Source organism: Passer montanus, unplaced genomic scaffold (genome assembly GCF_014805655.1).
Source record: "Passer montanus isolate IOZ18808 unplaced genomic scaffold, ASM1480565v1 scaffold112, whole genome shotgun sequence".
In the NCBI taxonomy this organism is placed as follows: Eukaryota; Metazoa; Chordata; class Aves; order Passeriformes; family Passeridae; genus Passer; species Passer montanus.
This window is the reverse complement of record NW_024357836.1, coordinates 1,078,066-1,100,976: the sequence shown is the minus strand read 5'-3', so window position 1 is coordinate 1,100,976 and position 22,911 is coordinate 1,078,066. Positions and strand designations below refer to the sequence as shown.

Below are 22,911 nucleotides of genomic sequence, written 5' to 3'. Positions count from 1 at the left end.
GCACAGAGGGGCAGAACTGAACCTGTGGGGGGGATTTAATGCTGGGAGTGAGCTGAGCATCCAGAGAGACAGCCAGGGGTGGAGCCAGGCCAGGGAAGGGCTGGAGAATTCCTGCAGCACGGAATTCCTGCAGCAGGGAATTCCTGCAGCAGGGAATTCCTGCAGAACAGAATTCCTGCAGCAGGGAATTCCTGCAGCACAGAGTTCCAGGGACACAGAACTCCTGCAGCATGGAATTCCTGCAGCATGGAATTCCAGGGGCACAGAATTCTAACAGAATTCCAGGAGCACGGAATTCCTGCAGAACAGAATTCCAGGGACACAGAATTCCAGCAGCAGGGAATTCCAGGGACACAGAATTCCAGAGGCACAGAACTCCTGCAGCACAGAATTCCAGGGGCACAGAATTCCTACAGCACAGAATTCCTGCAGCAGGGAATTCCTGCAGCACACAACTCCTGCTGCTGGGCTGGCAGCTCCTCCTGGAAGGGCTCCTGCTCCTTCCCTGCCATTCCTGGCTCCAGGGGGGAATTCTGGTGGGCTGGGCTGCAGGATCCGCTTTCCTTCCTGGCTCTGGCCCTCCAGGATGCTTCACATTCCCAACTGTTGGTGCTTCCAGGGAATTTGGGAAGGAATTCCCCTTCCTGCTGCCCACACCCGCTCCTAAGAGAGGCATCTCTGAAGGGGATGGTTCTGCTTGGCAGGGTCAGGGAGGGAAGGAAGGCAGGGCAGGAAAACCTGGATACAGGCAGGGAAACCTGGATACAGGCAGGGAAACCTGGATACAGGCAGGGAAAGCTGGATAGAGCCAGGAAAACCTGGACACAGGCAGGATTTTGCCCCAGCTGTCAGTGTGACATTCCCAGCAGGAATTACCAGTTGTGGGGAGGGGGCAGAGCCTTCCCAAACCCTCCAGGCCCAGATCCAGGGGGTGTTCCCAGAGGAAACGGCCACGATCTGGGGCACCTCTGGGGTGTCTCTGGGGTGTCTCTGGGGTGTCTCTGGGGTGTCTCTGGGGTGTCCTTGGGGTGCCCTGAGGTGCCCTGGGGTGTCCCTGGGGTGTCCCTGGGGTGCCCTGGGGTGCCCCTGGGGTGTCCCTGTGGTGCCCTGGGGTGCCCTGGGGTGTCCCATGTCCCCAGTTCCTGTCCCCAGCGCTGTCCCCAGTTCCTGTCCCCAGCGCTGTCCCCAGTTCCTGTCCCCAGCGCTGTCCCAGCTGGGCTGGCAGCAGAGCTCCGTGCCTGTGAGCAGGAGCTGGGGAATGTCCCGTTGCAGAGCTTTGCAGCAGGACGGGCTGGCAGGGAGGAGGGGGCAGAGTTTGTTCCAGCTGAGGTCAGCCCTGTTCTCCCTGGCAGAGCAGGGATCCCGTAAACAGCGGCGCAGCCAGACGTGGGGTCCTGTCCCTCTGCAGAGCTCCAGCCTTCTTCTGCCCTTTGGTGGTGGTGGGGCCTCTGAGAGCAGCTCCAAACCTGAAATTTAACCTGAGATTTAACCCCTGTGTTACTTTGGAAATGAAAGCCCAAAAGGAGAAACCCAAAGCAGCCCAAAATTGCAGGGAAAAGCCCCAGAAATAAGGCACAGGGTGTGCTGTCAGTGCAGGCTTCCAGCTCAGCTCCAGCTCCTGGGTCTGGAGGGAAGGGAATTCTCATTATTGATTCATCTGCCATTAATGTGTTCATTTCACCTGGGGAATCAGCCTGGCTGGGGGGCTTGGGGTGGTTTGGGGTGGTTTGGGATGGATTTGGAATGAATTTGGAATGGGTTTGGGGTGGTTTGGAATGGATTTGGAGTGGGTTTGGGTTGGTTTGGAGTGGGTTTGGGGGTAGTTTGGAATGGATTTGGGGGTGCTTGGGTTTGGAATGAGTTTGGGATGGGTTTGGAATGAGTTTGGGATGGGTTTGTGGGGTGCTTGGGTTTGGGGTGGTTTGGAATGGATTTGGAGGTGGTTTGGGGGTGCTTGGGTTTGGGGTGGTTTGTGTGGAGCTGATTCCAGCAGCAGCTTCACCTCCATGGAATGGTTTGGTTTGGAAAATCCCTCTGAAGTCAGGATGGCAGCTGAAGGTTGGCTCCTTTCCCAAAATTCCTGGTGGCCTTTCCTGCTCGTGGCCCTCTTTGTTTATCAGCTGCTCTGGGTTGATGAATTCCCTGGAATTTCAGTCCTTTTGGGCCAATTGCAGGATTCTGGAGGGACTCAGCACTGCTCCAGCAGCAGATCCTGATGGTCCAGGTGCTTTTTTCCATCCCTCATCCCAAATCCAGCTAAAGCCTCCCCAGCATCCAGGGATTCCTGGATGGGGCAGTGGGAATGGCTGGAAGTGCCCAATTCCAGAGGCTTGGAGCAAGCTGGGGCAGTGGGAAGGGTGGAACTGGTGGGATTGGAGCTGCTTCCAGCCCAGAGCCTTCCAGGATTCTGTGATCCTCAGGGATTGCCCATTCCAAGGCCAGTTCTGAGCCTGCAGCTGTTTGAGGTGTTTGTGCCTTTTTGCTCTCCTGACCTGCCCCAAATTCAGCATTTTTTTCCCTGCCTTCACCTTCCTATTTCCACAGAGAGCTGGCCCTGGAATGTGAAATCTGCAAAAATCCCTGTTTAAAAAAAAAATCCAAACAAAACAACTTGAAACTGCTTTTCTTGGCCGTTCCCATCCCTGAATCCACTGCAATCTGCAGAAGGAGGAGGTGAAAGGAGCCCTGGCCTGAACCCCAGCCCAGAATCACTGACGTGGCTTTGACTCCTTTAGAAAAACCAAAACAAAACAAGAAAAAAAAACCAAAAACAACCTGTTTGTGTTCAACCAGCAGCAGGGAAAACAAGCAGGGCTGGATTTCAGCTCCGATGGATTCTTGGAATCCATCCCTTGCTGGGTTGAGCAATGTTTTACTGGGAAGGGGACGTGAGGCACGAGGGCTCCTCGGGGGGGTTTGGGAGCTCTCCCGAGGGCAGCTCCTTCCTCAGCCTGGGACTGAGCTTTTCTTGGAAATTCAGCCTGCACAGGCTGAGCTTTGCTGTGCTCAAATGCTCTGTGACTGTCCCTGCCAGGATGTAAATGCTGCTCCCCAAAAAAATGATGCAAAATCCTCTTCGTGTTCTTCTCTGAAATTGGGGGCAAACTCCTCCTCTTCTTCACATTCCCCCAAAAAATGGGGGGAAACTCCTCGTCTTCTTCACATTCCCCCAAAAAATTGGGTGGAAACTCCTCCTCTTCTTCATATTCCCCCAAAAAATGGGGGGAAACTCCTTCTCTTCTTCATATTCCCCCAAAAAATGGGGGGAAACTCCTCTTCTTTATATTCACCCCCCCAAAAAAAAAATGGGGGAAACTCCTTCACATTCTCCTCTAAAATGGGGGAAATTCCTCCTTCATATCCCCCCACAAAAAATGATGCAAATTCCTCTTCATGTTTTTCTCTGAAATGGGGCAAACTCCTCCTCTTCTTCATATTCTCCCAAAAAAAATTGGGGAAACAGCTCTGCCTCCCATCCTTCCCTCTCAAAAATGGGGTAAATTCCTCCTCTTCTTCATATTTCCCCAAAAAAATGGGGGGAAACTCCTCCTCTTCTTCATATTCTCCTTTAAAATTGAGGCAATTCTTCCTCTTCCCCCCCCAAAAATGTTTCAAACACTCCTCCCTCTCCTCATTGCCCCCTAAAATGGGGACACATTTCTTATTCCTAACATTCCCTCCAAAAAATGAGGCAGCAAGGCCCTTTCCAACTCCTCACTCCCCTCAAAAATGATGCAAACTCCTCTTCTTCACTTTCCCTCCCCAAAATGACACAAACCCCTCTCCCTCCCTGCTTCCCCCCAAAAAAAATGCAATTTAAACCCAAATATTGCCCTCACCCAGGTCGTGGCTGTGATTTATAAAAAACACAAAGGAGAATCCCACAGCTTCCCTGTCATTATTCTGTTATTGATCAATAAATCAGCCCCGATTTTCCAGTGACTAATTGGATATTGATCGACCCAGGGACGTCCCTCACCAGCCCTGATTAATGCCACGATGGAGCAAATATCCCAAATTATAACTCCATGGATAACACAGCTCCGGCTGCTCGTGCTGCTGGATCTCAATTCCCGTTTTTCCTGGCAGGAGCAGTCGAGGAATCCAGAAAAATTCCAGGAATCCACACGAGAACGAGGCTGCTCTGCAGTGGGAAGGTGAGCAGAGACCTCGGCCTTTGTCTCTGTATTAATTAATCTCCCCTTAATTGCTCCGTTTGATCTGGAAAACGATCTGGATGAGGGGTTTGGGATGGGTTTGGAGGTGGATTTGGATCCTGAAGTGCTGACTGTGGGTGCTGCTTATGGGGCCTCGTTATGTGCCAGCAATTAATTAATTCATTAATTAGGGAGGGAAATCTTTGCATTCCAGAGGGGACCTGGAGCTTTGTGGGAGCTGCTGTTCCATGGGAAGCTCTGTGAAGGGCTTTTTTGGGCTTGTTTGGGGTGTTTTTTTTGGCTTGTTTGGGGTTTTTTTGGGTTTTTTGGGGTTGTTTGGAGGTGACAAACCCAGAGCTGTGGGAATTGTGGCCGTGCTGTCCCAGGGCTGGATCCTCTTGGAATAACCTTGGGAATTCAAGGGGCAGGAGGCTGAGCCCTCCCTGGATTTGGGAGGGGTTTGGGACAGGAGGACACTGGGGTGATGAGGAGGATGATGATAGTGATGATGAGGATGATGATGGCTCACCCGAAGAGCTGAGATCCAGGTGGCTCCAGAGCTTTGCGTTCCCCGCGTGTCTCAGCCAGGCTTTGGGAAATAGAAATGGGCTGATTTTGTGCATTTTGGTTAAAAAATCCCTAAAAATCCCAATTTTTGGGGAGGAAAAATCTCCCAGGATTTCCTTGCCTGCAGTTCCCGCTGCGGGCGGCAGAGGGCGCGCTTGGGCCGCAGTTGGGACTTCACTTTCATTATTAATTTTTAATTATTATTTATTTATTATTTGGGTTTAATATCATAATTTATACAGCGATTCCTTAATCAAAGCGCTCCCAATGCTTTCATTAAAACTGGAGCCACCAGCAGAGCGGGGTGAGGCTGCAGGGCCACCAGGAGCACTGATGTGCAGGGAGGAGAGAAAATTGGGCAGATAAAAAACTTTTTAAGCTCCTGTGCTGTTACAGCTGCTGTTAAATCTATTTTATATCTATTTTTTATGAAGATTGCACAGAGTTCATGGCGTTTTTTGCTCTCTGGGCTGCAGAAATCAGCCGGGAGTGGGGAGGGGAAGCTCTGGAGGGTGCATGACCCAGCCTTGCACAGAGGTGTTGCCCTCTCAGGGCCTGCCTGACTCATTGCTGGGCTGGAGGAGGTGGGGATGGATCATCAGGGATGATCCAGAGCCTCTGGAGCCGCCTGTGCCATTTGCACTCTGTCCTTTCTGCACACACAAATTCAAAGAGCCTTTCAAGCCCCGTGACTGCAGAGTTGTTTGTGCTGCTCTGGCTGTTCCATCATCCTGAATTTCCCAGGAATTCTCCTTCCAGCCTGCTTCTGTCCCTAAAAATCCATCCCTAAAATCTGTAAAAAGAAAATTTCTAAAATTTTAGTTCAAATTTAAATTTGATTTCAAATTTAAAATGCTAAAATCTCTCTTTAAAGTCTGTCCCACCCCAGCCTGGAGCTGCTGCAGCCCCTCAGAGCTCAGGGCTGAGTGGCAGCTCCTGAGCTGCTCCAGGAGTTGGGAATTGGCTCTTGGCCCTGCCAGGAAAACATTGGAAAAGCTCCTGCTCCCGAATCCACGTGATTTTCTGGGAATTCACTTGGTTCAGAAATCGCTGCCCTGGGTGGTGCTGGCTGGGGTGAGCAGTTTGCTCTGGTTTCTTTGTTTCTGTCAGTACCAGCTCTGCTCTTCCAGTCCTTGCCTAAAAAAAGGCAAAAAAAAAATAATCTGTTGTGTTGTTTTTCTTGTTTGAAATTGCATCATCCCTCCTGTTTTCCTGAGTGTTGTTTATTTAGGAGCACAGTTAATCCTTTCAGGATTAAAGGGAAGGGAAGGGTTGGGATGTTCACTCTTGTTTTGGGGGGAAATGAGGAGAAGGAGAGGTGTTTGCCCAATTTTTGGGAGAGAATGAGGAGAGGGAGAGGTGCTTGCCCCATTTTGGGGGGAAATGAGGAGAGGGAGAGGTGTTTGCCCCATTTTTGGGGGGGAATATGAAGAAAAGGAGGAGTTCCCCCAAGGAAAGCCAGGAGGGAGACTTTGAACAGAGTGGGACCCTCATTTCCCACCATGGGGGCTGTGATTCCATCTTTTTTTGGGTGTAACCCTCCCTTCCCACCGTGGGGGCTGTAATTCCTTGTTTTCCTGCTGGAAATTCAGTTTTTGGGTGAGCTGCAGCCCCCATTGCCATCCACACTCACGGCACCACCTTTGATTGCAGCTGCACCCCCAATTCCCCTCGTGTGCTCTCTCTGGCAGCAGGAAAATGCCAAATGCAAGGCCTGCCTGCAGTTCCCAGCAGCTGTGGAGCCCTTTTCCAGCTCAGCTCAGCTGCTGCTGTGCCCTTTCTGCTCAGATATCTGTGAGATAAGGAAGCAGCCGAGCGCTGCTGACTCAGTTTGGGGTTTGTCCTTCCTGCCCTCCCACACTGCACCTGCACGCCCAGAAACCTTCACCCCACAGCCCCCACACGGCTTTTCCAACCCCGAAAAATCCCTTTGCTGCTGCTGCAGGAGCTGAGAAAAGCCCTGGAGTTTGTAGGGGGGTGTTTTGGGGAGGGGTGGGCACAAAGGGAGCACCGGGGTTTGCCCTTTCCAGCCTGAGTCACCCGAGCTTTCCCTGGGAATGCTGCAGAAACACCAGGATCATCCCCAGAAACACCAGGATCATCCCCAGAAACACCAGGACCATCCCCAGAAACACCAGGATCATCCCCAGAAACACCAGGACCATCCCCAGAAACACCAGGATCATCCCCAGAAACACCCCCAGAGATCCCATTCCACCTGCAGGCCTGAGCTTGGCAGGGTTTGCTTTGTCTGCACCCCAAACCGAGGAGCAAATCCTCATAAATCCACACAAAACTTCCCCATCCATAAAAAAAAACCCCCACACAAAACATCCCCATCCATAAAGAGCCCAACCCCCTGGATTTTGGGATTGTTTTGGGGTTGTTTCCCAGCAAGGCAGGGTCACGTGTTCCCTGAGCTCAGGGTTTGGGTGGTTTGTCAGAATTCTGAGAAGTTCAGAGCTGTCAAAGCAGAAAATGCTCATTTTGGGATGGCTCAGCTGAACCTTTCTGGGGGAAATGTCAAACACTACCTGGAAGAGCTGCTGAACCCATAGAAAAGCTGGGAAGAGCTCAGGAAATTGCAGCTCTTGGAAGTGAAATCACTGCTGAAGGATTTGGGTGAAAACCCCAAGATTTCAGGGAAAACCCAAGGAACTGAGAAGGGATTTTGGGCAGCAGCGAAACATCCGTGGTTTGTAAGAAACCTTTTCCTTCCTCCTCAGCTCCTGCACCAGCAGAAAACTGATTTCTGAACTGGTGTTTTCAACTTAAAACTGAAACCTGAAACTTAAAAACTGATTTTTAATTGGTTTAAACTTTTTTTTTTTTTTTGGAGGGTGGGAAAGCCTCAGGCTTTATCCTCCATTTCCAAACACACAGAACAAGCTGGAATTGCTGATCCTTTGCTCCTGCTCTCCTGGATGTTGATTTTCCTCCCTCAGAGAGTTGACACCTCTTTGTTTGCCCAGGTTTTGGGGGAATTTGAGCTCAGTTTTCCCACAGAGGGGGATCCCAGCCCCTGGGAAAAGGGCTGGGAATGTTTTTATCCGGGTGCACATCTGGGAAAGGCATCACGGGCTGGGAACGGCTCCAGCCGCGGTTCCCAGCCCCAATTTCAGGATTTTGGAGATTCCCAGAGCAGCTGGGGCTGCCCCTGCATCCCTGGGAGTTCCAAGGCCAGCCTGGAGCCACCTGGGAGTTGGGAAGGTGGAGGAGCTTTGGGCTGGAGGTGACAGGGGAGTGACAGATGTGCAGGGTGTGCCAGGAGCCTCCTGTCCTGAGTCAGGACTGGTGGGCAAATTATCAAACAGCAGCATTAGCAAATACTAATATCATCCAGGTGTCAAATATCAGCATTAGCCAGTTATCAAACATCAGTTTTATCCAATTATCAAATATCAGCATTGTAAAATATTAATATCCTCCAATTATCAAATATCAATATTATCAAATTATCAAATATCAGCATTATCCAATTATCAAACATCAGCTTTATCCAATTATCAAATATCAGCATTATCCAATTATCAAATATCAACATTATCCAGTTATCAAATATGAGCATTATAAAATATTAACATCATCCAATTAACAAATATCAATGTTATCCAATTATTGAATATCAACATTATCCAATAATCAGATATCACCATTATCCAATTATCAAATATCAGCATTATGCAATTATTAAATATCAATATTATCCAATTATCAAATATCAATATTATCAAGTTATCAAGCATCAGCATTATCCAGTTATCAAATATAAACATTACCAAATTATCCAATATCAATATTATCCAGTTATCAAACATCAGCATTATCAAATTCTCAAATATAAGCATTGTGAAATTATCAAATATCAATATTATCCAGTTATCAAACATCAGTATTATCCAATTATCACATATCAGTGTCCTGAGTCAGGACTGGTGGGCAAATTATCAAACAGCAGCATTAGCAAATATTCATATCATCCAGTTATCAAATATCAGCATTATCCAGTTATCAAACATCAGCATTATCCAATTATCACATATCAGCACTATCCAATTATCCAATATCAATATTATTCAATATCAAACACCAGGATCATGCAGTTGTCAAACATCAGCATTATCCAATTATCAAATATCAGCATTATGAATATCAATATCCAATTATCAAATATCAATATTTTCCAATTCTCAAATATAAACATTATCCAATAATCAAAAATCAGTATTATCCAGTTATCAAATATAATCATTATCCAATTATCCAATATCAATATTAACCAATATCAAACACTGGGTTTATGCAGTTATCAAACATCAGCATTATCCAATTATCCAATATCAATATTAACCAATATCAAACACTGGGTTTATGCAGTTATCAAACATCAGCATTATCCAATTATCCAATATCAATATTAACCAATATCAAACACTGGGTTTATGCAGTTATCAAACATCAGCATTATCCAATTATCCAATATCAATATTAACCAATATCAAACACTGGGTTTATGCAGTTATCAAACATCAGCATTATCCAATAATCAAAAATCAGTATTATCCAGTTATCAAATATCCAATTATCCAATTATCCAATATCAATATTATCCAGTGTCAAACACCAGGATTATGCAGTTATCAAATATCAGCATTATCCAATAATCAAATATCAATATTAACCAATATCAAACACCAGGATCATGCAGTTATCAAACATCAGCATTATCTAATTTTCCAATATCAGCATTATCCAATAATCCAATATCAATATTAACCAATATCAAACACCAGGATCATGCAGTTATCAAACATCAGCATTATCTAATTTTCCAATATAATCATTATCCAATTATCCAGTGTCACTGTTATCCAGTATCACACCCCAGCTCTCCTGCAGCTCTGACCCCTCTGCTTCTCCCCCTCTGCTGCTCTGCAATCCCAGGCAGCCGTTTCCTCACGTGGCACCAGAGCTGTGCACGTGCCCACAGCCCCTCCAAAACTTCCCATTTTTAACCAAAAATTCCCATTTTTATCCAAAAATCCGCATTTAACTCTCTTTCCATCCCCAAATTTTGGCCTGTCCTTATTTCATCCCACCCTGCATCCCCCCACGGTGACTTTTGGGGTTTGGGGATTTGGGGTTGTGGGCACCTGCCACGGGCTCTGCTTGGGATTAAAGGAGATTTTCCTGCTCTTTTCACACCCCAAGAGGAAAAGTGGGATGAGTGTGGATGTGACTCACGTGCCAGGGAAGGCTCGGGAAGAGGAGGAGGAGGAGAAGGTGGAACGGGAGGAGGAGGAGCACTCGCTGCCAAGGACTTCACTCCTCCTGCTGCTGCCTTTTTTTAGCCCTAGTAGCAGCTGAATTCCCAAACTGGAATTCCAAATTCCCAATTTTTTTTTCACAGCGTGCTAAATCCTGCCTCTCTTCCCTCTATTTTTAGCCCTGGGAGACTCCAGGTAGGAGCAGCTCTAATTAATCTCAACTGAGGGACTGGAGGCAAGTGCTCAAAAGTGAATTTTGGGCAAATAAAACCTGAATTTAGGTGGTTGGGGGGGGTTGGATTTTTTTGACCTGGAGTTTTAAATTCAGCTCTTGAATGCAGATGGTTTTGCAGCAGGTTGGGTGGGTGGGTGTTGACTTTAAAATAGTGAAATTTGAGATAAAAATACATGGAAATTAACAGTTCACAGGCAGAAATAACTGGATTAAAAGTAGTTGGGATGGGTGAGGAGGAGGAGAACAGGATCAGCTGTGTCACCTCAGTGTCCTGGCACCCAGCTCCTGATTTCACCTGCTAAATGAAGGTGCTAATTAGGCAGGGATTGCACAGGTCTGGCCAGCTCAGGTGAGCCTCTCCTTCATCCTTATCCCAGTTTATCCCAGTTTATCCTGGTTGATCCCAGTTTATCCCGGTCTGGCCACTCCGAGGTGGTGCCAAAGTGCCAGCACAGCTTTTCCCAGCAGCACAGAAATGTTGTTTATCCATTTTTATTTGTTTAAATCCAATTAGGGATGCAAGCTGGGGTTTGCAGCTGGGGATTCCAAGCTGAGGTCATCGTGCCATGAGCAGGGGACACTTCACCGTCCCAGGTTGCTCCATGCTGGACATTTCCATGGATCCAGGGCCCAGCTGCTGCTTTTCCTCCCCCACCCATCCCCGCAGTCCTGTGACTTTCCCTCCCCAGTTTGTTTTGATTCCTGCCGGAGCTCCAGAGGGTGACAGCGATGACAAAGCCACCCTAAATCATCCCTGAACCCCACAGGCCTCATCCCCAGCGGGATGATCCATCCCATGGGTCGGATCCCGATGATTCCTCTGCACTTGTTCCACCATCAGCCCCCAGCAGAGGCTGCGGCTTCTCCAGGAATCCCATCCCAGCCCCTCCCCACCCTCTCAGGCAGGAATTCCCTCCCAAATGCCACCCAAATCTCCCCGTTTCCAGTTTGGAAGCCATTCCCAGTTTCCTGGCACGCTGTAAATAACCCTCCACCTCCCTGCCAGCTCCTGGGAGCTGCAATCAGCTCTCTCCTCCAGGAATTTTACCTCTTTCCCTATCCCTGTTTTTCCCCAACCTGCAGCAGATCATTTTCTAAATTTAACCCCCAGCCAGCCCAAAGCTGCCCGTGACCCCAGGGCAGCCCCCTCACGTGCCTCCCTCCGCAGCCCTTTCACACAGTGGGGAAAATTCCCTTTTTTAGCCCGGCCGGCCGCTGGCAGAGCCCCAGCCCTGAGCTCAGCCCTGGAGCTCTGCCAGCCCAGTGTGACCAGAGAAAAAAGAACCTTCAGCTTCCTCCCGTGGCAGATCCAGCCCCGGCAGGGAGCTGCACACCCTCACATGACGCTGCAGTCATCGGCTTTTCCCAAAAAGCCGCGGTTTTGCAGGAAAACGGCCGCGGTCACACGGCGCTGCTGGGCTCCTTGTGCTGAAACAAGTGCAGAGGAATCATCAGGATCTGAACCCATGGGGTCATCCCGCCTTGGGATGAGGCCTGTGGGGTTCAGGGATGATTTAGGGTGGCTTTGTCATCGCTGTCACCCTCTGGAGCTCCGGCAGGAATCAAAACAAAGCTGAGGAGGGAAAGTCACGGGACTGCGGGGATGGGTGGGGGAGGAAAGAGCAGGGGGTCACTCATGTGATGGCCGTGCCCCAAAGGTCACTCACGGGGCCAGGGAACGGGAAGGGGCCGGGAACGAGCCGGGCCCCGATGCCAGCAGGGCCCTTTTGTAGGGCATGGGGGTCCCAGAGCAGCTCTGTGTCCCCATTCCAGAACAGGAATGAGCCCAAATCCCAAATTCCAGCAGGGTCCTTTTGTAGGGCATGGGGGTCCCAGAGCAGCTCTGTGTCCCCATTCCAGAACAGGAATGAGCCCAAATCCCAAATTCCAGCAGGGCCCTTTTGTAGGGAATGGGGGTCCCAGAGCAGCTCTGTGTCCCCATTCCAGAATGGGATGAGCCCAAATTCCAGCAAGGCCCTTTTGTAGGGAATGGGGGTCCTGGAGCAGCTCCGTGTCCCCATTCCAGAATGGGAATGAGCCCCAGTCCCCCAGCAGGACCCTTTTTTAGGGAATGGGGATCCCAGAGCAGCTCCGTGTCCCCATTCCAGAATAGGATGAGCCCAAATCCCAAATTCCAGCAGGGTCCTTTTGTAGGGAATGGGGGTCCCAGAGTGGCTCCATGTCCCCATTCCAGAATGGGATGAGCCCCAGTTCCCCATGAGGGCCCTTTTGTAGGGAATAAGGATCCTGGAACAGCTCAGTGTCCCCATTCCAGAATGGAATGAGCCCAAATCCCAAATTCCAGCAAGGCCCTTTTGTTGGGAATGAGGATCCCAGAGCAGCTCAGTGTCCCATTCCAGAATGGGATGAGCCCAAATCCCCCATGAGGACCCTTTTTTAGGGAATGGGGATCCTGGAGCAGCTCCGTGTCCCCGTTCCAGCCCGGAGCTGGAGCTGGGTGTTCATCCCAAAGCTGTGGGGTTCAGGTTTTGGGGTTTTGCTTCCCAGCAGAGCTGAGTTCTCCCACTCCAGGTGAATTCCTGCCTTAGGGAAAAGATTCTCCCTTGGGGTTCTGAGGCTTCATTAGCAAAGGGCTGTTAATTATGGGGCTGCTCCTGGGAAATCGGGGAGAAGGAGATTCCAGCCAGGCCTGAGCTCCCTGGAGCAGGAGGAAAGGAAAAAGGGGTGAATTCCTGGGGGCTTCAGTCTTCCCGGGAAAAAAGGGATGAATTCCTTGGGGATGCTTCAGGTTTCCCTGGATTTTAAGGTCTGAATGGGATGGAGCAGCTCCAAAGGGTCCGTGCTTGCTGTTGGTGGGACATGGGATGGCCTAAAATCCATTCCTGAGAGAGCCCAGGAGTTTTTAGGGAGTTTTTAGGAAGTTTTCAGGGAGTTTTCCCACCCTGTGACGGCTCCTGGTCCCACGCCACAGAAATCTTAAGGTCTGAAAGGAGGTGAAGGGAGGGGAAAAAAGGCAAAAAAAAGGGAATAAAAACTTGCTGCAGTCAGGGAAAAATTCAATGGCTCATTGAGGCGCGGAGCTGCTGCTGCAGGAAGTGTGAAGGGAAAATGGAGCCGGCTTTGTTCTTGCCCAGACAAGGAGCGAGCCGCGGCCCCAACAGCCGCGCTCTGTTCCCAAAAGCCATGAGGTCATCCCGAAAAGCAGGAACCGGCTCTGGGATGGCGATCCCGGCTCCCCCGCCCGCCTCCCCCCGCCTTTCCTGGCTCCGGGCTCGCTCCGCGGAGGTGCCGGTGGCTCCTGGCCCCGCTCCAGCCGGGGGAGCGGCCGCGTCCCCGATCCCAAAACAGCCGGGCTGCTCCATCCCCGATCCCAAAACAGCCGGGCTGCTCCATCCCCCGTCCCAAAACACCCGGGCTGCTCCATCCCCCATCCCAAAACACCCGGGCTGCTCCATCCCCGATCCCAAAACACCCGGGCTGCTCCATTCCCAATCAAAAACCCTCGGGCTGCTCCATCCCCGATCCCAAAACACCCGGGCTGCTCCATCCCTGAATCCCAAAACCCTCGTGCTGCTCCATCCCTGAATCCCAAAACCCTCAGGCTGCTCCATCCCCAATCCCAAAACCCTCGGGCTGCTCCATCCACCAGTCCCAAAACACAGAGGGTTTGGAGACCCTCGGACTGCTCCATCCCTGAATTCCCAGTCCTGGTGGGTTTGGGGTTTTTTGCAGCTCCGTGTAATGGATGTGAGGCTGCTCTTTAATGAATTAAAAGCACGATTTGATTAAGGCTGAGTTCCGGGGGTGCATCCTCCATCCCCAAATCCCATCCCCATCGGGCACATCCATGAGCACCAATCCCGCATTTTTGGGGTGGGGAGGGGGCGGGAAGGAAGAGAAAAGCAGCAAAACTTTGGTCCTGGAAGGGTAAACGCAGTCCCGAGGGGTTTATGGGGTCCTGGAAGGGTAGAGAGGGTCCTGAGAGGTAAATAGGGTCCTAGAAGGATAAATGCAGTCCTGAGAGGTAAATGGGGTCTTGGAAAGGTGAATGCGGCCCTGAAGGATTTATGGGGTCTTGGAAGGATAGATAGGGTCCTGAGATGTAAATGGGTCCTGGAAGGGTAGAGAGGGTCCTGAGAGGTAAATAGGGTCCTAGAAGGATAAATGCAGTCCTGAGAGGTAAATGGGGTCCTGGAAGGGTAAATGCGGCCCTGAGAGGTTTATAGGGTTCTGGAAGGGTAGAGAATGTCCTGAGATGTAAATGGGGTCCTGGAAGGGTAGTGCCCCTGAGCCGCGGGGTGCTGCAGGAGTGGCAGCGCGCAGCTATGAGAGGAACGGCAGGAATTCCCGCAATCAGCGCATTTTTGCGCGCTGCCGTCAGCGGGCAGGTGGCACCGCGGGCCGGGAGCCGTGCCAGGGCCAGGCCGGGACAGGCCCGGCTTCCCGGCCGGTTTCACCCTCGTGACCGCCATCCCGGGGCCGCGTTTCGGTTGGGAAAGGCGGGGAAGGGTTTGGCTGAGCCCCGGGAAAAGGCAGGGATGGGGCTGGGGGATGCGCGCCTCCATCCCGCCGGGAATAAATCCAGGGATAAATCAACAAATAAATGGATGAAAGGGCAGAGGCTGCTCGGAGCCAGCCCAGATCCGTGATGGGAGAGGAGGAGGCGTCTCCTCCAGCACGGAGCCGCTGCTGAGTCACGGCTCGGCAGAGCCAGCGCTGCTGTCACCGCTCTGTCACCGCTCTGTCACCGCTCTGTCACCCGCCGCGGCTGACTCAGGAGCTGCGCGGCTTTGCGCTGCTTTTTCTCGGCAAAACAGCCCAAATCGGGACTTTGGCAGCCTGGTGGGCACCCGGGGGGCGCTCGGGAACAAAGCGGGGCGCGGAGGGGCCGCTCCGGCGTCACTCGGTGCCGCCGTGACGTCGGGGCTGTGCGGGACACCGGGAGGTGGCACCCGCCGCCTCTGGGGCAGCGTGAGCACCAGACACGGGGTGTGTGACGGCGTGAGCCTGGGAATTCGGGCATGGAGCCCTGGAGAGGGTTGGGGCTGCTCCTGAGTCAGACCGAGCTGCTGAGACGTGGCTCTGAGCATCCTGCTTTAATCCGGGATATCCAGACGGGTTTGAAACACCAAATCCTCATCATTCCAGGGTTTATCCTGACCCCAGTGCTCTCCCTAAAACAGGCAGGGTAAATGCCACTTTTAGGGGGGTTTGTGCCCCAGCCAGACCCTCCCGAGATGTGTTTGCATCATTCCCAAACCTCTCACCTGCACTCCGGGATCCCGGATTTCCCAACCTCCCTCCCTGCTGTGTCCTTGCCCTCGGGCCGGTGATCCCTCCCTGCCTGAATTCCTATCGATTTCCCGTGGTTTTAGTGCTGCTGGGAAACCTTTCTGTCAGTGTTCCTGGGCTGGGAGGAGCAGGGAGAGCAGCCCGGGAGCTGCGGTGACTCCATCCCTGCTGGAAGAGCTCCCGGCTCCCTGTGAGGAGCAGCGCCACCAGAGCCATTCCCGAAAATCCCCTTGTCCCAGACGCTGCTGCCGGGGTCGGCCGGGAAGCGCAGCTGCAGAATTCAGGAGGATTTGTTTGTGCTGAGGAGGGCCGGGGTTACTCAGCAGAGCAGAGCCCGGTGCTGAGTCACGGAGCCAGGGAAGGGAAGGGAAGAGTCAGCGCTGGCCCCGCTCCAGCAGCAGCAGCAGGTGGGACCAGGCCAAGCTCCAGAGGTTTGCCCCCCTGGCAGAAGGAGTTCTGGCTCTGTGGGGTCGTTTCTTCACTCGTGGAGGATGTGCAGTGTCCCCACTGTCCTGTGCTTCCTGCCCAGGCCTGGCTGCAGACGTCACAGCCCAGGCCTTTCCCAAACACTGATTTCCTTAAAAAATGGGCACAGGGACCATAGAGCTGGATCCAAACCAGGGCAGTGCTGGATCCAAAACCAGTGCCAAAACCTGGGCACTGCTGGATCCAAACCAGGGCAGTGCTGTGGATCCAGCAGTGCCCTGCTGTGGATCCAGCACTGTCCTGGCTGTGGATCCATTGCTGTGGATCCAGCACTGTCCTGGCTGTGGATCCATTGCTGTGGATCCAGCAGTGCCCTGCTGTGGATCCATTGCTGTGGATCCAGCACTGTCCTGGCTGTGGGTCCATTGCTGTGGATCCAGCACTGTCCTGGCTGTGGATCCATTGCTGTGGATCCAGCAGTGCCCTGCTGTGGATCCCCAGGATGCTGCAGGGACAGGGATGGGGGTGGGAACAGCTCCCAGAAGTTCTCTGAACTCTCCCTGGGCTGATTCATCAGCTCCGTAAACAGGAAGCTGAGAAAGTACAGGCAGGTGATCCTGTGCTGCTGCAAACACTTGGAAACACAAATTCCTTGCATTTTTCCCCCCAGCTGCCTGCTAACTCTTGTCCAGGTGAGCTGTGCTGGCAGTGTCTGCAGCAGGAAGGGCTCTCGGGTCATGGCACGGCTTTAGGAGGAGCTGGACTTTGGCACAGACCTTTTCCCTGCTCCTAATCCCAGTGCAGAACCCGGGAATGGGAGGGATTTAGATCACAACAACACCGGCTGCTGCTTTTCTGTGCTCTTGGGAGGGGAAAAAGGCCCTGCTGGGAGGAGGGGAACTGGGATTCACTGGGATGCAGCTGGGAGCTGCAGCTGCGCTGTTCTGGAGGAGCTCCTTCCCCAGGGAACAGCCTCCTTCCTCCTCCCGTTTTCCACAGAACCAGACCTGATTTCACCCTGGCAGCTTCCCCGTGCTGCCTTGACTTAACTTCCAGGACGGGAGAGGCGGAGATTCCCAAGCAACCGCGCTAATTCAGGGAATCCTCCCGCGGGGAGCAGGAACGTGGGGCTGCACCGATCCCAGTGCTGCTCGGGGATTGAGGAGCTGGGAACACACCGGGGCTGCACCGTTCCCAGTGCTGCTCGGGGATTGAGGAGCAGGAACACGCTGGGGCTCGGGGATTGAGGAGCTGGGAACATTCTGGGGCTGCACCGTTCCCGGTGCTGCTCAGGGATTGAGGAGCTGGGAACACGCCGGGGTGTGGCTGCCAAGCAAAATAATCCCTGAGAGCGCCCTTGTGGTCTGGAATAAACTCCCAAAATGTCTAAACATAGGCGAGACAGCGCGGATTTGGGATGGGACGGGCGCTCCCACCCCGGTCCCGCCGGCTTTGAAGCTGCCAGGCCCGGGGAGAAGGTTGGAGGAGCCTCTAATTAAGCCATGGAAGGGCTGCAGTGGGCGGCTGGCGGGGCCCCGAGCGCCGGCGGGATCCGAGGCCGTGTTTGCTTTGGCTCCTTCTGCTCCTGGAATCGTCTCCGGCTCTGGTGGGGGGTGGGAGCTGCCCCCTGTGCCCTGGGAAGGAGCAGTCAGGGGTTGAGTCACCCCCGGGGCGGGAGGTGGCGGCTGTGACACCTCCACAGGGCTGTCACCAGGGGAACAGGCTGCGGGTGGTGTCTGGCCAAGGGATTTGGTGTGGCCGGAGCTGCCCCCGGGACAGGGGGGATTGTTTGGGTCTGCTGGAAAAAATCCTTCAGTTCCTGCTGTGAAAGCGAGGAGTGGGGTTCAGGTCCTGTCAGGGCATTGTGGGGGTGCAGGGACATGGCCCCTTGGGCAGGTGGGACAGAAATCCCATGGGCAGGTTGGACACAAATCCTATGGGAAAGTTGGACCTAAATCCCATGGGCAGGTGGGACATGTGGGAATGTTGGACACAAATCCTATGGGAAGGTTGGACACAAATCCCATGGGAAGGTGGGACCTAAATCCCATGGGCAGGTGGGACATGTGGGAATGTTGGACACAAATCCTATGGGAAGGTGGGACCTAAATCCCATGGACAGGTGGGACACAAGTCCCATGGAAGGTTGGACACAACCCCATGTGCACGTTGGACACAAATCCCATGGACAGGTTGGACACAAATCCCGTGGGCAGGTTGGACATGTGGGAAGGTTGGACACAAATCCCGTGGGCAGGTTGGACACAAATCCCGTGGGCAGATTGGACACAAATCCCACGGGAAGGTCGGATGTGGTCCCATGGACACACCCCCCTGTGCAGGTTGGACATGACCCACATGCAGGTGTCACCTGCGCGGGTGCCAGGGACACCAAAGCCCCCAGGGCTGGTCCCGAGGGGTCCAGGAGCCCCTGAGCCCCCCCGGGTGCCCAGCCCGGGGCTGTCCTGGGGCACAGCTCCCCTCCCACAGCACCGGGCGGATTTTTCCGCTCTCTCAGCAGAGTTTTTCACAGAACCCCCTGGAAAGGGGATCCTGAGGGCTCCTTCAGGGAAAGGGGAACTTGAAACAACCTCAGGAAGCACCAGTGGGGCCAGCAGAGCTCCCTTTGCACGTGGCCTTGGGGTCAGTCCCGAGGTGGCTGTGCCTGTGTGTAGTTCTGATATTTTGTGAAAAATCCTTTGTTAAGATTTTCCCCTCCCGAGGAGCTGGAAGCCTCAGGAAAGGAATGTAAACAAAAACTGTCTGCTGCTGTGGAATGCACCAGGTGAATCTTCCATTGCTCCACGTGGATTGTTTTTAATTGATAACCAATCACAGCCTGTGCCGAGGCTGTGAGCAGTCACAGGATTTTGTTATGTATTCTATTCTATTCTATTCTATTCTATTCTATTCTATTCTATTCCATTCCATTCCATTCCATTCCATTCTATTCTATTCTTTCGAGCCTTCTGATGCTCTTTTCTCTCTGTTCTTTTAGTATAGTTTTAATGTGGTATTTTAATATAATATATATCATCATATAATACATCAGCCTTCTGAAACATAGAGTCAAGCCTCGTGTCTCCACACACGGAGAGTTCCCAACAGGTGTGGGGTGGGATGAGCTCCAAGGTCCCTTCCCAGCCCTTCCATGACCCTGGGATGGGGCAGCTCCTCACCCTGCTCCAGCCCCTGTGTGTCTGTGCTCTCTGGGATCCCTTCCCAGCCCTTCCATGACCCTGGGATGGGGCAGCTCCTCACCCTGCTCCAGCCCCTGTGTGTCTGTGCTCTCTGGGATCCCTTCCCAGCCCTTCCATGACCCTGGGATGGGGCAGCTCCTCACCCTGCTCCAGCCCCTGTGTGTCTGTGCTCTCTGGGATCCCTTCCCAGCCCTTCCATGACCCTGGGATGGGGCAGCTCCTCACCCTGCTCCAGCCCCTGTGTGTCTGTGCTCTCTGGGATCCCTTCCCAGCCCTTCCATGACCCTGGGATGGAGCAGAGGGATGGAGCAAAGGGATGGAGCAGCTCCTCACCCTGTGTGTCCCGCTCCCTGGGATCCCTTCCCAGCCCTTCCATGATTCCATGACCCCGGGATGCAGCAGAGGGATGCAGCAGAGGGCTGGAGCAGCTCCTCACCCGTGTGTCCCGCTCCCTGCAGGACTCCGCGCTGCTGCCCGGAGCTGATGGCAGACAATGTCCACCACTAACAACATAGCGCAGGCCCGCAAGCTGGTGGAGCAGCTCCGCATCGAGGCCGGGATCGAGAGGATCAAGGTGAGGCTGGCTGAGGGAGGGTGCTCTGCGTGACAAAACTGTCCTTTGTCCCCTGAAAAAAGGAGATGATGAGCTTAGAAGTTTCTCTCCTTCATGAGGTGTGTCCTAGCATTTGGGGGACTTCACCTCAAACTTGAGGATGGCAAATTGGACATCTTTTAACAGGAGTTGAAAAGTCTGGCTTGGATAATTTACTAGAAAAAGAAGAGAACAAAGGGACTAATGGCTTTTGTGGGGTGTTTTGCTAGGGGCAAGAGGGCTTCTTGCACCTGGATTAGTTTTCCTCTATAAAGAATTTATTTTGCCTTTTATGGAAACCTTTTTGTTTCCAACACTGCCACAGAAGCCGTCCTGCTGATTTTAAGCCTTCTAAAGTAGCTGAGCTGTCTTGGTGTGAAATAGATCTCCAAGAGCTCGTGAGACCTGGCTGGAAAAGATTTCTGATTGAGATGGGAGTGGGAAGAGATCCTGGGAGTTCCAGGATTCCCTCCAAGGAAGCCAGAGAGGGTCTCTCCATCAGGATTTGCTGACAAGGACAAATGGGTTGGGATGGAAAAAGGGGAATTTTAGGGTTGATGGACAGAAGGAATTCTCTCCCTGGCACAGAGCAGCTCTGGATCCCTGGAAGTGCCCAAGGCCAGGCTGGATGAGGCTTGGAGGGAAAGAGGAACCTCCAGATGTGGCTCCACCTCTGCCCTGTGTCATTAAGGAAATTGAAATGAAAAAATGGGATCTGGAAATCTCCGGAGCCTCCAGCAGCTCCCTGGGGATTTGGAGCCTCCTCTGATCCCTCCAAAAAACAGCTTGGAACCAAACCAAGCAGTGCCTTAAACAATGGATCCCAAGGTTTTCCAAACCTTAACCAGAGGCTGCACTCAGGGAATCTTTTCCTTCACTTTTTCATCCCAAATTCCTGAAAAACACAGCTACAATAATATCCCTTCTAAATCCTTAAGGGAAAAGCTGGATGTAAATCCCCCAAAAATCCTCACTGCTGACTGTGAGCTGGGAATGTTGCCGTAAATTCCTGCTTTTTCCTCCAATATCCAGGTCTTTAAAGCATCCGCAGAGCTCATCCCAAATCCCTGAAAAACACAGATACAATATTCCTTTTAAATCCCCCACACTCCTCACTGTAAACTCTGATTTTCCAATTCCCATTTTTCTCCTCATCTCCCCAAATTTCTGTTGGGAAAAGCTGGGATGTCAAACCCCAAAAATCCCAGAAGTGCTGGTGACTCTGAGGTGCAATTATCCCTTAAATTCCTTCAATTATCCCCCAAATTCCTGTGATTATCCCCCAAATTCCTGCTTTTTTTTATCCAGGTCTCCAAAGCATCCTCGGAGCTGATGAATTACTGTGAGCAGCATGCTCGGAATGACCCGCTGCTGGTGGGAGTTCCTGCTTCTGAGAATCCCTTTAAGGACAAAAAACCCTGCATCATCCTATAGCTGCGGATCCCTCGGGAAGGGAATCCCCATCCAGCCTCTGGATCCAGGCTCCTCCACACCTCCACCTGCACCCAGGGGTAAAAACTCAACGCTGGCTTCAAACAGAACTTAAAAATCCCGAGAAAAACAAAAAAAAGCCCGAAAAAAATCCCCCAAAAAACACCCCAAAACCATCCTGAAAACGTAAATTTGGAAGTGGGGGTTTTTAGGGAAGGGGCGGCTGCTTCATGGGGAGGAAAGTGGGATTAGGGATTGGAATCAGGATTTTAAAATTTACCCAGGGTTGAGGGAGGAAAGGAAGGAGGGGGGGATTTTTTAATTGGGATATTTGGATTTGGGAAAGGGGTGGTGGAGGAGGAGGTGGGGGGGTCATTCCCAGTGGGATGTGAGAGCTGGACCTGGATCCAATCAGAGCCAAATCAGCAGGAATTTCCTCTGGAGAAGGGGTGAGGTGGGAATAATTTTGTAGAAAATCAGTACAAAAAAAAAACCAAAACTCAAAAAAACCCCAAATCCAGCTGGAAAAATCCCTGTTGGGAATGGCCAGAGGGAGGCTGGGGAGGCTTTTCCCTGCATCCCAGGGCTCTGCTGGGATCCAGGGATGGCCCTGTGGGGGAATTCCCAGCTGGGAGAGATCCCAGGAGGAATTTTAGGGAGCCCCAGGGATGGGGGAGGCCAGGATTTCTGGGGGTCTCTGTGCTGTCCCCAAATTCAGGGAGGGAGGGAAGGGAAGGGAAGGGAAGGAGCTTCCTGGTGCATCCAGAATCTTGGAAAAATCGACTTTTTTGGGGGAGTTTCAACCCGAATCAGCAAATTCCCAGCGTTTCCCATCTCCCTTTTCCACACTGGAATTCTTCCCACTAAGTCCAGGGCCTGGGAAATGCCCAGGGAAGTTTAGGGCAGGGGAGGGGGAGTGCAAGGACCAGTTGTGTTCCCATCCCGTGGGAATCTGGGACTGGGATTGAACTGGGAGCGCCTGGATCTCACAGGGATGACCCAGCACGGAGGGGAGAGCAGGGAAAGGGGAGCAGGGAAAAGGGAGAGGGAAAAGGGAGCAGGAAAAGGGAGCAGGGAAAGGGGAACAGGGAAAGGGGAGCAGGGAGAGGGGAGCAGGGAAAGGGGAGCAGGGAAAAGGGAGAGGGAAAAGGGAGCAGGAAAAGGGAGCAGGGAAAGGGGAACAGGGAAAGGGGAGCAGGGAGAGAAGGGAGCAGGGAGGGGAACAGGAAAAAGGGAGAAGGAAAAGGGAGCAGGGAAAGGGGAGCAGGGAAAGGGGGATCTGGAAAAGGGGGAGCAGGAAAAGGGGGAGCAGGAAAAGGGGAGCAGGAAAACAGGAAAAAGAGGAGCAGGAGATGCTTCCATGGAGCCCCTGTGTGCTCGGGAGAGCTCCGGGAATTCCGTGGAGTGGCCACTGGATCTGTGGGGAAGGGACAGATCCCGGGATTCAGGTGCAGTGTCCGAGCCCAATCCATGTCCCAGGGCCCATCCTGGGGCTCAGCAGCTCCTGGGGGACATTCCCAGAATCCCAGAATCCCAGAATCCACGAGGATGGGAAAGATTTCCCAAGACCTCCGTAGGGAGAGGCCATTCCCAGTTATCCCGAGCACAGGTTTTTGGGAAGAGAAGGGATAAAACCAACCCAGCCACACCTCGTGTGAAATCCTGGGAGTTTCCCCAATCCCCCCGAAGCTTTGGATTGGTTTAGGAATGTCAGGGATCCCATCAGGGGACAGAGAGCAACTCCCATGGGAAAGGATTTGCAATTCCCATGGGAAAGGATTTG

General features: G+C 52.4%; 1 protein-coding gene across 2 annotated transcripts in view; it reads left to right on the top strand.

The window, feature by feature from the left end:
• The window catches only part of GNG7 (G protein subunit gamma 7), a 28,982-nt gene that overhangs the window by 4,285 nt on the left and 1,786 nt on the right, over positions 1 to 22,911 (top strand). The window contains exons 2-4 of one of the 2 annotated variants that reach the window (XR_005630296.1): positions 4,090 to 4,157; positions 19,564 to 19,679; positions 21,006 to 21,208. Coding sequence is in view for 1 of the 2 variants with exons in the window: in XM_039733138.1 (XP_039589072.1) it covers positions 19,599 to 19,679; positions 21,006 to 21,131 (207 nt within the window). In the remaining variant the exon portion in view is untranslated. Of the gene's footprint in view, positions 1 to 4,089; positions 4,158 to 19,563; positions 19,680 to 21,005; positions 21,622 to 22,911 lie in introns of those variants that run through there. The other variant, XM_039733138.1, reaches the window with a different exon arrangement.